Consider the following 16,784-nt stretch of genomic DNA (forward strand, 5'->3'; position numbering starts at 1 on the left):
GACCTGCATACTGCTATCAGGGAGCTGGGTATGACATTTGAGGCTGGCATAGAGGCTGGCAAAAATATTTTTAAAGTTTTTTTTAGGGTGGGAGGGGGTTAGTGACCACTGGGAGAGTAAGGGAAGGTCATCCCCCATTTTGATTTCCTCCAGTGGTCATCTGGCCATTTCGAGCACCCATTTGAGGCTTGGTCGCAAGAAAAAATGGACCAAGTAATGTCGGCCAAGTGCTCATCAGGGACGCCCTTCTTTTTTCCATTATTAGCCGAGGACACCCATGTGTTAAGCACGCCCCAGTCCCACCTTCGCTATGCTTCCGACACGCCCCCGGGAACTTTGGTCATCCCCACGACGGAAAGCAGATGAGGGCGCCCAAAATCGACTTTCGATTATGCCGATTTGGGCGAACCTGGGAGAAGGACGCCTATCTCCCGATTTGTGTCGAAAGATGGGCGCCCTTCTCTTTTGAAAATGAGCCCAATAGTGTTCTTGCTAAGATCTGATTAGAACACATGAATTTCTTAGGAAATTAAAAAGTGGTCAGTAAGGAGTATTATATTCTACATCATACTAATTGTTTATTATAGGAAACCAAAGTTTAGACAGTGCCTCATACGTTTTCCAATGCAATGGTGGTTGTGATGGCATATCTTTGCAAGTGGAGGATATGGGTTCATTCCAACTTGAACGACTAGCTGATCTGCACTGTTTCAGAGAGTGACTCCAGACCAGCTATGGCACAAGTGATTCAGCTGCTAGATCCAATAGGCTGGGTGGTGAATTATAACAAAATTTAGGGAAAATCCCAAATTAAATACTACCTCTTTTGGAATAAATAATACTAAGGTAACTAAATATCACTAAAGAAAATTTTAACTAGAATCTGTGATAAATGTAATAATAAATTAAGACATTTTTAACAAGTGCTCAGTTCACACGTCAGACATAATAAATGTGACTGACTGAGTAAGGAACCATCATCGTACTCCAACGTTCTCAAAGCCACAGTGCATCCAAATAAACAATGACTTATAACGCGAGTCAACGTAACTTGAAAAGCCAATATTATAAGCAGTGTAATTTCAAGGCAGAAACCATTATATCAAACATTAAAGGATACTCCAGTGGTCATGCATTGAACTCCTGACAGGATTTTGTTATTTTGTTGTATCTAATAATATAGTTCATCAGCAATGTCCCCATTGTTGTATCTTTTTAAGTCCTTAAGAGTTCCCACTTGCGATATGTCCTCCTGATGAAGTATATCAAAACTCAGCTTGAGTTGAGGATATGAGAGTATTCAACATTGGGAGTGTTGATCTATGAATTTGTGCTTTATACCTTGCTTCAGAATTCTCTATGGATAAGGGGGTGCACAATCTGGACTGAGTGTTCTCATTACTTCGTACAGACCGGCGTTTTTCAATAACACTTTAAGATCTTTCAGATAAGTACTAGCACACTGTTAAGTGTGCAAAGTGAACTAAGGCAATTTTGTTGTTAGATTATGTCGGCTGGATAGAAGATACAACAATGGGGACATTGTTGTATCTTGAACAGGGGTCATGTATTGAATGAACAGGGGTTCATTCAATGCATAACCACTTGAGTATCTTTTAATGTTTGATATAATGTTTTCTGCCTTGAAATTACACTCCTTATAACATTCACTTTTCTAGTAATTTGACTCGCATTATAAGTCAGTGTTTATTTGGATGTACTGTGGCTTTGAGAACGCTGGAGTACGATTTATTATGACTGACATGTGAACTAAGTATTCTTAAAAATGTCTTAATTTATTATTACATTTATCACAGATTCTAGGTAAATTTTTCTTTAGTGATATTCCTGCATATTTTCGACACAAATTGGGAGATGGCCGGCCATTTCCTAAACCTGGCCAAATTGGTATAATCAAAAGCCGATTTTGGCCGGCTTCAACTGCTTTCCGTCGCAGGGCCGGCCAAAGTTAAAGGGGGCATTTCGGCAGGGTACGGAAGGTGCGACGGGGGCGTGGTTCTGAGATGGCCGGCTTCAGCCGATAATGGAAAAAAGAAGGCCGACTCTGATGAGCACTTGGCCGGCTTCACTTGGTCCATTTGTTTTTAGAACCAAGCCTCAAAAAAGTGCCCCAACTGACCAGATGACCACTGGAGGGAATCGGGGATCACCTCCCCTTACTCCCTCAGTGGTCACCAACCCCCTCCCACCCAAAAAAATTTTTTTTAACATTTTTGTGCCAGCTTCTATGCCAGCCTCAAATGTCATACCCAACTCCGTAACAGCACTATACAGGTCCCTGGAGCAGTTTTTAGTGGGTACTGCAGTGGACTTCAGGCAGGCGGACCGAGGCCCACCCCCCTACCTGTTACACTTGTGCTGATAAATGTGAGCCCTCCAAAACCCACTGTACTCACATGTAGGTGCCCCCCTTCACCCCTAAGGGCTATGGTAGTGTTGTACAGTTGTAGATAATGGGTTTGTGGGGCTCAGCACACAAGGTATGGGAGCTATGCACCTGGGAGCAATTTATGAAGTCCACTGCAGTGCCCCCTAGGGTGCCCGGTTGGTGTCTGGCATGTGAGGGGGGCCACTGCACTATAAATGCTGGCTCCTCCCATGACCAAATGGCTTGGATTTGGCCGGGTTTGAAATGGACGCCATTAGTTTCCATTATCGGTGGGAAACCAATGGCGGCCATCTCTAACGCCGGCCATCTCTAACGCCGGCCCAAATGTTGAGATTTGGCCGGCCCCGACCGTATTATCGAAACGAAAGATGACTGGTCATCTTGTTTCAATACTACGGTCAGGTATGCCGCTGTACGGGGCCGGCCTTAGAGATGGCCACCCATATAGATGGCTGGCCCAGTTTGATTATGCCCCTCTTTGTTACCTTAGTATTATTTATGGGTGGTGAATTATGCCAAGTGCCTGTTGGTACCCTCTCATGATCTGTTGTACATTGACACCAGACAAGGGATCATCTTTCTTCCAGAGGAGTGCAAGGTAAAGTTGTGGTCACAAGTGAGAGTGCTTTGCTCTTAGCAGGGCCCTCAGGTCTGGAACTGTCTACAGCTCATCGGGTCCATGGTGGCAAACTTGGAGGTGGTGTCTTGAGTGGATGCTCACATGTGGACATTGACTTCAAGGCTCACTTCCCGATTCCTAGCCCCTTTTTTCATTTGGCGCTATAATCCCAGGCATCTGCTGTGGGAGTGCCTCTGTACTCCCCTGATTGGATGATAGTGACCAGCATTACAAGCCTCCAGAGCTGGGTAGCCCATTGTGTTGGAAGTCTTGTGCAGGACCATTGGTTTTGAACAGAATTGTCTTGGACCATCAATCATCTGGAGATGAGAGCCATTTTCTAGGTGCTCCTGCACTTACTTCCCCTACTGTAGGCAAAGCAGTTTAGATCATGTCCAACAACATCATAATGGTGGCATACATCAATAGGCAAGGAGGTTCTCACAGTACAGCTGTGGCACTGGAAGAGGGATGGGTAGAACTTCATCTGTCTCTGCCATTTCCATGGTTCACATTACTGAGTCAGAAAATATAGAGGTAAACGTTCTCAGCCGGAAAATGCTGTATTCAGTAGTGGGGGCTTTCCCAGGGAACCTTGTAGTTGAGTGTTGGGGTTCCCTGTGCTTTAATCTCATGGTCTTGTGTATTGGCCAGGGGCTATGTGGCCTTTGCCAGAGCAGTAATTTAGAGAGCCTTGTCTTCTCCCTCCCATTAAGTATTGACCTTTTACATCCTACTAGTTTGGACTGGTCTAGCAGAGATGATAGAGTGAATTTTGTTCATATCTTTTAATTTCCTTTCTTTGAGTTTTCCTAGATTAGTCCAAGACCCATTCTAGAAGATAACAGTGTTGGGAAGAGTCTTGGGATCTTTCTGTTTGAATTCTGCATTTTTATTTAGTTTGTATTATTAGTTTATTTTTTAAAGTGCTAGGCTACAGTGGATTAAAAAAAAAAAAAAACAAGGAAATAAGAACCCAATATTCAGTCCATGTTGTTCAGTGGTTATTAAGCCACTAGCAGTCATGGGCTGAATTAAGACCAGATGTTTAATGTCGAGCCAAATTTGGGCTCTGGTATTGAATATCCAGGTAAGTGCGGTGACCCAAAAGTTAACTGGGCACCAGCAGATATTCAGACTGGTGCCCAGTTAGCACAGTAGATAAAGTTAGGACAGCCTTTTTGCTTACTTAACCAGTTAGCGGACTGAATATCACTACTAACCAGTTAAGTGTTGGCTCCTCCCAAGCTCCACCTCCAGCCTGCCCTGGCACTAACTGGACAGTGCCACAGCAGTCAGAGGCAATATTTAGTGGTACTATCCACTTAAATGCTGCTGAATATTGGCAGATGGCCAACTCAGCGGGATTGAATCAGGCCTAGCAGAGTTGAACCCTTTTCAATATTGGGCCCTAAATGATTAGATGAAAGAGAAGAGACGTTATTAATATAAAGGATTTGGTCAGTGTCCTTCTGCTTTGGTATTGGCATACTTGAGAGTTCCAGGCTGCACCAGCACTTTAACCACTGTGATCTATAGTATTAGTAATGGCAATATATCAAGCATGTAAATAAATAAACAGAAACATAGCAGTGATGTCACAGGTTTTCTTCAATTTTCTTTATCTCCATTTGCTGGTAGGAAGGGGTCATAATCCACTAGTTTAAACTTGTATAGCGGAACTCTAGGAAAGGAGATTAACAGGTATGAAATAATTCCACCTTTTACACATAGATAGCCTTTCTAAAGTTATCCTTTAGATATTATAATGCACAGTAAGGGGGAAGTTTGAGCCTGCAAATAGGAGGGAAAATGTGGGATACAAATGTAACAAATAAAAAAAAATGTAGGCTACCATTTTTCAGTTCTATCAGTACTCTAGGATGAATACCATCCGGTCCAGATTTGCTACTCGTCAGTTTACTGAACTGCCCCATTACGTCCTCCAGGTTTACCGTGAAGTCAGTAAGTTTCTCCGACTCGTCCGCTTGAAATATCATTTCCGACACCGGTATCCCACAAAAATCTTCCTCGGTGAGGACTGAAGCAAAGAATTCATTCAATCTCTCCACTACGTCTTTGTCTTCCTTGATTGCCCCTTTTACCCCTCGGTCAACCGATTCTTTTGCCGGCTTCCTGCTTTTAATATACAAAAAAAAATTTTTACTATATTTTTTTGCCTCTAATGCTATCTTTTTTTCATAATCTCTCTTGGCCCTCTTTATCTGCGTCTTGCATTTGCTTTGACACTCCTTATGCTGCTTCTTGTTATTTTCAGACGGTTCCTTCTTCCATTTTCTGAAGGCATTTCTTTTAGCCCTAATAGCATCCATGCCTGTTGTACAGTTTTTACCCTCTCAGTTTTCCCCCTAAGTTTTTTTTCCACCGTTCTTCTCATTTTATCATAGTCTCCTTTTTTAAAGTTAAACACTAACGTATTTGACTTCCTGTGTATAGTTACTTCAAGTCTGAATGTTTCTGATGAGAAATAGGGTCTGATCCTTTTTAGTTTCCAAAGAGACCTGAAAGGTTTTGTGATTACTGAGGAAACTTGAGTATCAAATGTTAAATGTTTGTCTATAATTATACCTAAAAGTTTCAGATTATTGTCAATGGGGAATGAAGTGTTGTCAATTGTGAAACTGTTGTAGTTGTTTTGGTCAAATAGGTTGGTAATGACCATGAATTTAGCTTTTTCTTTATTTAGCTTTAGTTTGGATTCTGAGGCCCAAGTTTCCGTCAAATTTAAGCCAAGTTTTGCCTTTTGATGTCACCTATTGGTAAGACATTATCAAATTTAGTGCATATGTTAGATACAAATTCAGTGAAGATGTTTTCTGTTGATTGCCACCTCCCTGTTCGGCGGTAAAAAAGAATGATGCAGATAGGATCAGATAGAGTGCCATTGTTGATTTTGCAAGCAATTGTTTTGAGAGTAGGGGAGTTAATATGAGATATCAGTTCTACTTTGAAAAGCTATTTATATGTTATGGCAATGCCTCCTCTTTTTTTCCCCTTTTCTAGCTTGAGGAAGAATTTTGTAACTTGGGGGACATAGGTCATTTAATATTGGATCGTCTTGCACATGTAATCAGGTTTCAGTAATCAGTAGGAGGTCTAATTGTTCTTCTTCTAGCCATTCTCTGATTATCTGTGTTATGTTTATTATAGATCTTGCATTAACATATCCAGTTGGGACTGGTGTAAATGAGAGTGAATTATGAGTGTTGCATTTAACATTTATGAGATTTTCCGGTTGAGAAAGGGTTATGTTTTGTTTTTGAGTAGGGTGTCTTTGAATCAGGTGTTATTTGATTGATGTGTGTATGAATTAGTTGATTACAATAATTGGATTTGCCATATTGTGTGTTGTGGTTTCCTGCTTTAACTTTAAACCTGATAGAAATAATGATTGGGATATTAAAGTAGGTTTCTAAAGCAATAGTGGGAGAACCAGTTAAAATTTGACATAGAATAGTAATACATAGAGGGGCATAATCGAACGCGAACCCTCATCTCCATGGGCGTCTATGTCCGAAAACGGGTATGTGAAGAGTATTATCGAAAAAGATGGGCGTCCATCTTTCGTTTCGAAAATGCGGTTTGGACGGACCAAATGCCATGGATTTGGTCCCTTCTGAGATGGGCGTTTTTTTTTTTTTTTTGCGATAATGGAAACTAAAAACGCCCAGCTCAGAAACGTCCAATCCAAGCCATTTGGTCGTGGGAGGGACAAATGTACAACACTACCATAGCTCTTAGAGGTGAAGGGGGCAACTACATGTGGGTACAGTGGGTTTTAGAGGCCTCCAATTTACCACCACAAGTGTTACGGGTGGGGGGGATGGGCCTGGGTCTGCCTGCCTGAAGTGCACTGCAGTACCCACTAAAAGTGCTCCAGGGACAAGACTTGTTGCTGTGTATAACCTTGGCACAGCAGTTCACACCTGAAGACTAATCTCGCTGAAAACGTCCTTTATTTGAATAAGCACCTTTACTCACAATTAACTGCAGATCAAAGGTTGTGCCCCACTGGCAACGAGTCTCGCTGGTACACAGATTAGCAGTAGGTCAGAGCTGGCAGAATGGTGTACAATGCCCTCTTTCAGCAACATTCAAGGTAAGAACTAAGTGCTGTAACGTGGCTAACACATGAAAGGGATCTAAAAGTGTCTTACACAAATGGCCACTACCTCATGGACTACCGGAAACAAAACAGGGCACACTCTGACCCAGTAAGCAGAGGGGAAAGCACCATGGGAGTAGAGCCTAACAACTACCAACATCGTGAGCATTTAACATAAGCTAGTGGAATCACGGAGCCGAATACCCTACACTCACCACAATGCATTGCTGATGTGACTCTGCAGTGCCCTTAACAGAAAAGGTGTCACACTCACCCGAGACCCACATCAGAACCAGGGAAACACTGTCAGAGGATAGACCACATTCTGCTGTCATGGAGGTGGGTACGGCATTTGAGACTGGCATACAGGCTGGGAAAAAAGTTTATAAAGTGGGGTTTTTTGGGTTGGAGGGGGTTAGTGACCACTGGGGTAGTCAGGGGAGGTCATCCCCGATTCCCTCCGGTGGTCATCTGATCAGTTGGGCCATTTTTTTGGGACGGACCTAAAAAAAAAGGGTCTAAATACAGCGGACCAAATTCTCGTCAAAAACGCCCTTCTTGTTTCGATTATCAGCTAAAGACGCCTATCTCTCCTCGGCCAATAACCACACCCCAGTCCCGCCTTCGCCACGCCTCCAACACGCCCCCGTTATCTTTGTTCGTCTCCGTGACGGACTGCAGTTGAGGACGCCCAAAATCGGGTTTCAATTATACCAATTTGGTTCAATTATACCGATTTGGGCGCCCACGGGAAACGGACGCCCATCTCCCGATTTGGGTCGAAATATGGGCGTCTTTCACTTTTGATTATGAGGCGGATAGCCAATTAACTGTGAATAACTGGAAGAACATTTTTTAGTCTAGTGTGAAATAATGTCTGGAAGTAGACTTACTGCATATGATGAATTTAAGACAGGTATTTGATAAAGATGAAGCAGGTGAAGTACTCAGGAGGCAGCACACGTTTAAATAATACTGTTATTGGTATCACCCAACAGTCTCTGGTTTAGAGAGGCCGCTTTCTCCCTGTTCTGTCTGATTCATGGAAACTGCTCTCCCAATGTACAAAGGAGCAGGCAGAGGACTTCGAGCAGGTGAAGAACTCAGGAGGCAGTACACATTTAAATAATACAGTTAGTGATGTCAATTCAGGTTATTAGTAATTAGGTCTCATTGCATATAAAAATAGGATATGTGCTAAAATAGCATGAGTTAGAGATAAAATAACCCATTTTAACAGTAGACCACTTTGACAGTAGACCACTTTGACTGCTTCCTCCCAAATGCCATTTTAGGAAGCAATTTTAGAAGGTTTGCACACATAAAACACTTACCCATGTTAACCAGCAATGTATGTATCTGAAGTAATTTTAGAAGAGGTTCAGGCAGCATGCCATTTTGAAGGGGACATGTTCTGCATGTAGTTTGATAAGACCATAGCGGTAATTTTCCAAAATGTCAGCTAAATTAAGAGGGCAAAAAGATGCCTATTGGTTCCTATGCCTCTTTATAAAATACTAGCATAAGTCCTACAGAAATCACAAATAAAATGCATCCATATACATGTACATTTGCTTCGGAAGTAAGTGTAAGTGCATAAAAGTACAATACACACATTCATATGTTTGTTTTTAAATAAAATATCTGCCCAGTATTCAAATTGATTTAAGCGGGTAGGAAAATATCTGCTTTGACCACCTATGTAGAAAGTTGCCATGTCAGAGACAGTACAAGGGGGCGGTATTGGGGAAAAACCAGCAGTTATGTGGGTGTTGGCAATATTCAATACCGGCACCTGCATAGCTAACTGGGAAAATTCAGGACAGCTTCCCCTCCATCTGTTCCCCCTTCTCCCAGACCATGACATTAAAAAAACCCTCCCAGAACATCCCCCTCATAACTACCCCCAAACCTCTCCACCCATCTCAGTAGGCCCCCAGTCCTATCTCAGATCTCTGATGGTCCAGTGGGGATGATGGTGGTGGCAGAACTGAATGAGGTTCGCTCTTGCCCCCAAAACAGCCCCCTCCTTCTGTTCCCCCTCCCCAGCCCACAACTAAGAACCCCTCTCACAGAGCATCTCCCCCCCAAACATCCTCCAACCCCCGCAGTCTGGATAGTTCCCACCCCGGGCCTATCTCAGGTCCCTGGTGGTCCAGTGGGATGATAGGGGCAGGTGCAAGTGGAGTTCTGAGGGATCTGAGGTAAGCCCAGGGAGGGAGCTATCATAACTGAGCTGGGGGGAGGAGTTGGGGAATGTTCCGGGGGGGCATTCAGCAAGAGGGGGTTTTAATATTGTGGGTTAGGGGGAGGGAGGGAGCTGTTTTGGGGGCAGGAGAGGGCTTGGAGAGCTTTAAAAAAACGATTTGAAATGTTAGGTGAGTGCTCGTCAATATTAACCCATTGCCCACATAACTGTCTTATGCGGGCCCCGGCTGAATATCGGCTGGCATCCACATAAGCTCCAGCTGCTAGCAGCGGAACAATTAGTGCTGTTGCCTGCACATGGCCTGGCACTGAATATCTGGGTCTCACGTAGCCGGCAACGGTCAGAGTTTTAAAAAACACTGACTGCCGCCTGTTGAATATTGAATCATATATTTCTAAATCATGCCTTTGCCCCCACTCCAACCCATCTCCACTCCAGAACACGCCTACATCAAATGCGCTTAAATGCATGTGTTATGTTGGCATCATGCATACTTTTACACGTGGAGTAATTTTGTAAGAGGCATTGAATTCATATGTATTGGCATATATGCATGGAAATGACTTTATAAAATGTCCCCTTAAAGTGTACATGTGTTCCCTATTTTGCATCAGCAATATACATATAATTTTTAAAAATATATCTTATCAGTGTTTTCACCTTCTCCAAAACATGCATAACTGTCAGCTAATTTCTCATTTGGTCCTGAGGTTTGAAGGAGTGATGGAGGTAGGAAGCTACTGGGAAATGGAATTTATTTATTTATTATCTAACTAGTAAAAAAAGGCCCGTTTCTGTTTTAAAGGAAACGGGCGCTAGCAAGGTTTTTTTTCAGAGTGTGTATGTTTGAGAGAGTGTGTGTGAGAGTGACTGTGTGAGAGAGAGTGAATGTGCGAGTGTGTGTGTGTGTGTGTGACAGAGAGAGTGAGACTGGGTGTGAGTGTGTGTGAGAATGAGAGTATGTGTCAGGGTCCCCCCTCCCTCCCTCCCTCCCACCCAGTTCCAGGGTGGCGCCCCCCCCCCCCCCCGGTCTGTCTCCCAGTTGCAGGGTCCCTCCCTCCATCCCAGTTGCAGGGGGGTCCCCCTCCCTCCCTTTTTCCCAGTTGCAGGGTCCCCCCTCCCCTCCCCTCCCTCCCTCAATTTAAAAACGACAGTGTGAAGCAGCAACTCCTAGTTTGGCTTTTTTTGTGTGTGTATACAAATGACGGCTTCGTAGAGGAGTGGAAACAGAGATTAACCAATGTGCTTCCTTGCTTATCTCCCCTCCCTCCCTCCCTCCCTCCCTCCCTGCCTCCCTTTTTCCCAGTTGCAGGGTCCCCCCTCCCCCTCCGACACCCCCTCCCTCCCTCCCTCAATGTAAAAACGACAGTTTGAAGCAGCAGCTCATAGTTTTGGTTGTTTTTGTAGTGTATAGGAATGACGGCTGCGTAGGGGAGTGGAAACCGAGATCAATCAATGTGCTTCCTTGCTTACCTCGGCTCTCTCCGTCTCGCTGCCGTCCCTCTTCGTCGTCTCTGACGGTCGGACCCACTGCTGTTTCCCTCCCCCTGTATTTCGATTCGCCAGTTGCGCTGTCTCGCCACCCTCCCTCTTCGTCCTCTCTGATCTCCGACAGTCCGAATGTTGGGGAGGGAGGGCGGCAGTGTTTTTTTGAGGGCGGAGTGTTGAACTGGGTGGGAGTGGCATGAGGGCGGTTAGGTTACACGGAGGGGGCGGAGTGTGGGAGGGGCGTGAGGGGGGACGTTAGAGTGTGGGAGGGGCATGAGATGGGACGTCACTGATGGTGCCTCTCAGACCACCGGATCCACGGTCCCAGGCACAGAACGTTGGAGGTGAGAATTATATTATAGGATTCCTTACCAAAGTCACTCAGATATGTTACTGACTACTTGAAATTTCGTAAATTGTTGAAAGCATTCTTATTTAGTGAATTCCTCACCACTGTTGCTGATTGCTATTGTTTTAGTTAATTTATTATTTCAAAATGAGTCATCTTACTGCTTGGATGTTTTTACCTGTTATTGTTTTGTATTTTCTTTATAGTTCTCTTATTGTAATCTGCTTTGAAAGGTTGATGTAAGCCACATTGAACCCAAGCTTGTTTGGGATAATAAGGGGTACAAATGCCATAAATAAATAAATAAAATTGTGTTTACCCCTCTGTTGTTCAGCTAAAAGTTGAGTTTGGGAGCTCAATATCTTAATCAGCTTCTTACTTGTTTAGTACATCCTTGTAGTACGTATATATGTTAGATCAGTGGTCCTTAGCCTTAAGCAATCTGGTGTTCAGTTTAACCATAAAGGATATGCATAAAATACATTTACATACTCATCACATCTATTGTATATAAATATGTCATGTGTTTTCATTATGGCTATCCTGAAAACCAGGCTGATTAAGTGTGTTTCCAATACAGGGTTGAGAACCATTGTGTTACTCTGTTAAAGATATGTCTTCCTGTATTTTATTACAGCTCCCAATTATTTTCAGCCAACTAGCTCTGTTCTTTTCTTCTGCTTAGAATAAAGAGTTTGTTTGCCGAGGTCATGACTATGAAAGACTGGAGGCTTTCCAGCAGCGAATGCTGAATGAGTTCCCACATGCAATTGCTATGCAACATGCCAATCAACCAGATGAGACCATCTTTCAAGCAGAAGCACAATGTATCCTCATATGAGGAAGAAAGAGGCAGTCATCCTATTCTCATAAATTAATGATTAGAAACATTGTAATTGATTTTAAAACTACATGAATTTCTCCATATTTACTTTTATTTGCTTGCAGATTGTTTCTAACATTTTTTTCATGCATATAAAATTATATGGAAAGGTTTTAATAGTTAGGCATGATTGGAGTACATGTTTGAGACCCCATACAACCTGAGGGATAGATACATAAAGTATATTTGAATATTGTAATGTACCCAGTTATGTGTAATACTATTACCAGTATGTTCAAACAAGTATCTAATTGCATAGAATGGTTTTTAGTTTGAGGATATTATTTTTTTATTGAAAATGTTAGAAGCGTGTATGCTTATGAAAACGCTTGTGGATGCATGCAACAAATGTTGCTTAAATTCTCAGTGCCATTTAATAATTTATTCAAGGATTTGGTAATGAAGAAATATTGTGTTATGTTTCCAGCCCTGAATTCCACTCGACTCTAACTTTCAACATGATCCAGTGATGCATTGCATCTTAAGAATGTAAACAAAGTGCACAGTTGGAAAAATGTATATATAAATGCTGTTTTTTGCCCTACAAGGGAAAAATCTTTGATATCTATCTCTGATTCTTGAGAGCAGTGATCAGGTTAATTTTCAAACTACTTGTGGGCAGCCATAGTTGGATATAAATACAGTTTATATCAAAATAAAATAATTGGGCCAGGGCCATGCTGTGCAACCAAACAAGGCACAATGAAGGCATGATGTAAAAATCACTCCTCAACTATTGACTCCCCTGCAGTGGCTGTGATGCAGTGGGCAGGGTGAGGGCACTAGGGGGCTTGTTGCACACAGCACGATTCTGGCTCATTTCGCTCTGGGATTGAGCATATTCAGGGTAATCCTGAACACTTTTTACAGTCCTTTAAGACTGGACATGATTGCTCTACAACTGGGGTGGGCAACCATGGTCCTTGAGGGCCACAACCCAAACTTTCCAGATTTCCACAATGAATATGCAAGAGATCGATTTGTGTACAATGGAAGCAGTACATGCAAATCAATCTCATGCATATTCATTGTGAAAATCTTGAAAACCCAACTGGGTTGGGGCCCTCAAGGACCGTGGTTGCCTACCTCTGCTCTACAACTACAGTATAAAAATGAGAATCAAAGCTGAACTCCTGAAATATTTTTTTAAAAGTCTCTAGTATGGGAATCCAGGTTGAATGTGAATACCCTTGTAGAAACAAGGGTATTCACATTCAACGGCCAGTTGCATTAAGTGCTTTAGCAATTCATGGAATAACAAACCAGGGTGCTAAATGCCAATTATCAAGAAGAACATAAGGAACTTCCTCAATACTCAATCAACCTCGATCAACTGAAAACAGTGTATGTGTCAGGCCTATGCCCCGAAAAGTGAGCCCTTGTGCCAAACAACGTCTGGCAGCCAGACAGTCCTGATCTTACCTGGGGAGTCAGGGCAGAGACCTCCCACGAAGGGCAGGATGGAGCAGACAATTGCCCAAAAGACAAGGTCCCGATCCGATCGGCGGTTCCAGGCCGGTGGTAGACAAAGGCAAGTCCAGATCCACCCTGTGGCACAAAAGCAGGCAGCAGGCAAAAGCAAAGTCCAGGTCCAACCTGTGGTTCAAAGGCAGGCGGCAGGCAACAGCAAAGTCCAGGTCCAAACTGTGGTTCAAAGGCAGGCGGCAGGCAATAGCAAAGTCCAGGTCCAAACTGTGGTTCAAAGGCAGGCGGTAGGCAATAGCAAAGTCCAGGTCCAAACTGTGGTTCAAAGGCAGGCAGCAGGCAATAGCAAAGTCCAGGTCCAAACTGTGGTTCAAAGGCAGGCGGTAGGCAATAGCAAAGTCCAGGTCCAAACTGTGGTTCAAAGGCAGGCGGCAGGCAATAGCAAAGTCCAGGTCCAAACTGTGGTTCAAAGGCAGGCGGCAGGCAATAGCAAAGTCCAGGTCCAAACTGTGGTTCAAAGGCAGGCGGCAGGCAATAGCAAAGTCCAGGTCCAAACTGTGGTTCAAAGGCAGGCGGCAGGCAATAGCAAAGTCCAGGTCCAAACTGTGGTTCAAAGGCAGGCGGTAGGCAATAGCAAAGTCCAGGTCCAAACTGTGGTTCAAAGGCAGGCGGTAGGCAATAGCAAAGTCCAGGTCCAAACTGTGGTTCAAAGGCAGGCAGCAGGCAATAGCAAAGTCCAGGTCCAAACTGTGGTTCAAAGGCAGGCGGTAGGCAATAGCAAAGTCCAGGTCCAAACTGTGGTTCAAAGGCAGGCGGTAGGCAATAGCAAAGTCCAGGTCCAAACTGTGGTTCAAAGGCAGGCAGCAGGCAATAGCAAAGTCCAGGTCCAAACTGTGGTTCAAAGGCAGAGAAACAATCCAAAGACACAGAACTCAGGAATCCACACCAGCAGAAGCCGAAGCAAAGAGTTCTGTCAGAGTCTGGTTTAAGTAGCCCCCTCCATCAGGGAAACCACCATCAGCTGTCCGGAAGGCGTGGCCAACAACCAGCCCCAGGAGGCTCTGGATAGGCTGGTCACAAGGAGCGGGCGGAGCCTAGCCGCGACCAGCCAATCCGAGCCCAGAAGAGGCGTTCCCCATGCTCCTGGGCCCCGCAACCGGAAGAGACTTTCCAGCTAGAGTGCGCCGGCCATATTTGCAGCGTCGGCGCTCTCCAGACGCTACAGCAGCATAGCGGCGGGCCGGAGCCGTCCAGGAGGAAGCCCAGACTCCCCTACCATGCCGCCCGTAGCCAGCGATACCCCGCTCTCTCCTGCTCGTGGAGCGAGGTATCCCCGCAGGCAGAGCGGCACAGGTAAGGGACGTGACAGTACCCCCCCCGTAAGCCCCCCTCCTCCGTCTTGGCCCAGGTTTTCTAGGGTAACGAGAGTGGAACTCGTGCAATAACTCAGGGGCATGGATATTACCAACAGGCTCCCAGGAGTTATCCTCAGGACCAAAGTTCTTCCACGAGATCAAGTAGAACAGTCGTCCTCTCTGGAGTCTAGAATCAAGAATCTCTTTTACCTCGAACTCCGGATCAGGGTCAGAGTCTGGAACCAGAATCTTCTTTGGAGCAGGATGCCAGTGGGAAGTCCTAAAAGGTTTAAGCAGAGACACATGAAAAGCATTGTGAATGCGAAGATTACCAGGTAAGTGAAGTCGATAGACCATCGTCCCCACTCTAGATCTCACAGAAAATGGCCCGATGAAGCGTGGAGCAAACTTAAGGGAGGGAAGACGAAGTTTGAGGTACTTGGTGCTGAGCCATACTCTCTGTCCCGGCTGGAATACAGGAGCGGCACAGCGACGCCGATCAGCAAATCGCTTGTACCGGGCAGCCGCCCTCCCCAATTGCTGACGAACTGTCCTCCAAGTTGCATGCATGGTGGTGAGAGTAGACTGGATCAGTGGAGGAGCCGCAGTCAAAGGAATCGGAGGCGGAAGACGTGGATGACGTCCAAAAACAGTGAAGAAAGGTGATGTCCGTGAAGCAGAATGGAAACTATTGTTGTAGGCAAATTCAGCCCAGGCCAGAAGATCAGTCCAATCATCCTGACGAGCATTGGTGAAGGCCCGAAGAAAAGCTTTAAGGGTCTGGTTAGTACGCTCTGCCATGCCGTTGGTCTGAGGATGGTAAGCTGAAGAAAAATGCGTGGTAACCCCAAAGGCTGAGCATAACGATCTCCAAAATTTAGAGGTGAATTGCGACCCTCTATCACTGATGATACGATGCGGCAGTCCATGCAGCCGAAAAATGTGCTGGATAAAATGGGACGCAAGAACCTTCGCGGATGGCAGGGACCGCATGGGTACGAAGTGAGCCATGCGAGAAAAACGATCCACCACCACCCAGATGATCGTGTTGCCCTTGGAACAGGGAAGATCAGTTATAAAGTCCATCGAGACCTCCTGCCACGGTAGATGGGGTACCGGTAATGGTTGAAGAAGCCCCCACGGCTTGCCTGGCAAGGACTTGGTACGGGCACAGGTAGGACAAGTAGAGACAAACTGCCGAATCTCCTGGGCCATGTGGGGCCACCAAAAATAACGGGAAATAAGATGATAGGTCTTACGGAACCCAAAATGTCCCGAAAACGCAGCAGAATGACCCCACTGAAGGACCTTGCGACGAGATCGGACCGGAACAGGAGTCTTGAGACAGGCGGATGCCCCCACCATAGGAGAAAGGCAAGCAGGATTGAGCATAGGATAGAGTTCCTCAGGCTCCTCAGGTACGTCAAAAGCTCGGGAGAGGGCATCTGCCTGTATATTCTTCTCTGCGGGCCGAAACACCAAGTGAAAGGTAAAACGCGCAAAAAATAGTGACCAGCGAGCCTGCCGGGGATTCAAGCGTTTGGCATCTTGCAAATAAAGCAGATTTTTGTGATCAGTGATGACTGTAATAGGGTGAGCAGCCCCCTCCAGTAGGTATCGCCACTCCTGAAAGGCGAGTTTCAGGGCCAGCAGCTCCCTGTCCCCGATAGTATAATTGCGTTCCGCAGGCGAAAACTTCTTAGAAAAAAAAAAACAAGGATGTTTCTTACCAGAAGAAGTTGTCTGGGACAGCACCGCCCCTACACCCAAAGCAGAGGCATCGACCTCCACGATGAAAGGCTTCGTGACATCAGGGCTACGGAGTACAGATGCAGACAAGAAAGCCGCCTTCAAGGCCGAAAAAGCCTCCAGGGCAGCAGGAGACCAATGCCGAACATCCGCCCCCTTCCGAGTAAGGGC

The 16,784-nt window shown here is 45.0% G+C and overlaps 1 protein-coding gene across 1 annotated transcript in view; it reads left to right on the forward strand.

The window, feature by feature from the left end:
* DOCK4 (dedicator of cytokinesis 4) overlaps positions 1-16,784 on the forward strand; it is a 798,954-nt gene that overhangs the window by 667,459 nt on the left and 114,711 nt on the right. The window contains 1 exon segment of the mRNA XM_030215964.1: positions 11,887-12,028. Coding sequence (XP_030071824.1) covers positions 11,887-12,028 — 142 coding nt within the window.

Source organism: Microcaecilia unicolor, chromosome 10 (assembly GCF_901765095.1).
Source record: "Microcaecilia unicolor chromosome 10, aMicUni1.1, whole genome shotgun sequence".
NCBI classification, from domain to species: Eukaryota; Metazoa; Chordata; class Amphibia; order Gymnophiona; family Siphonopidae; genus Microcaecilia; species Microcaecilia unicolor.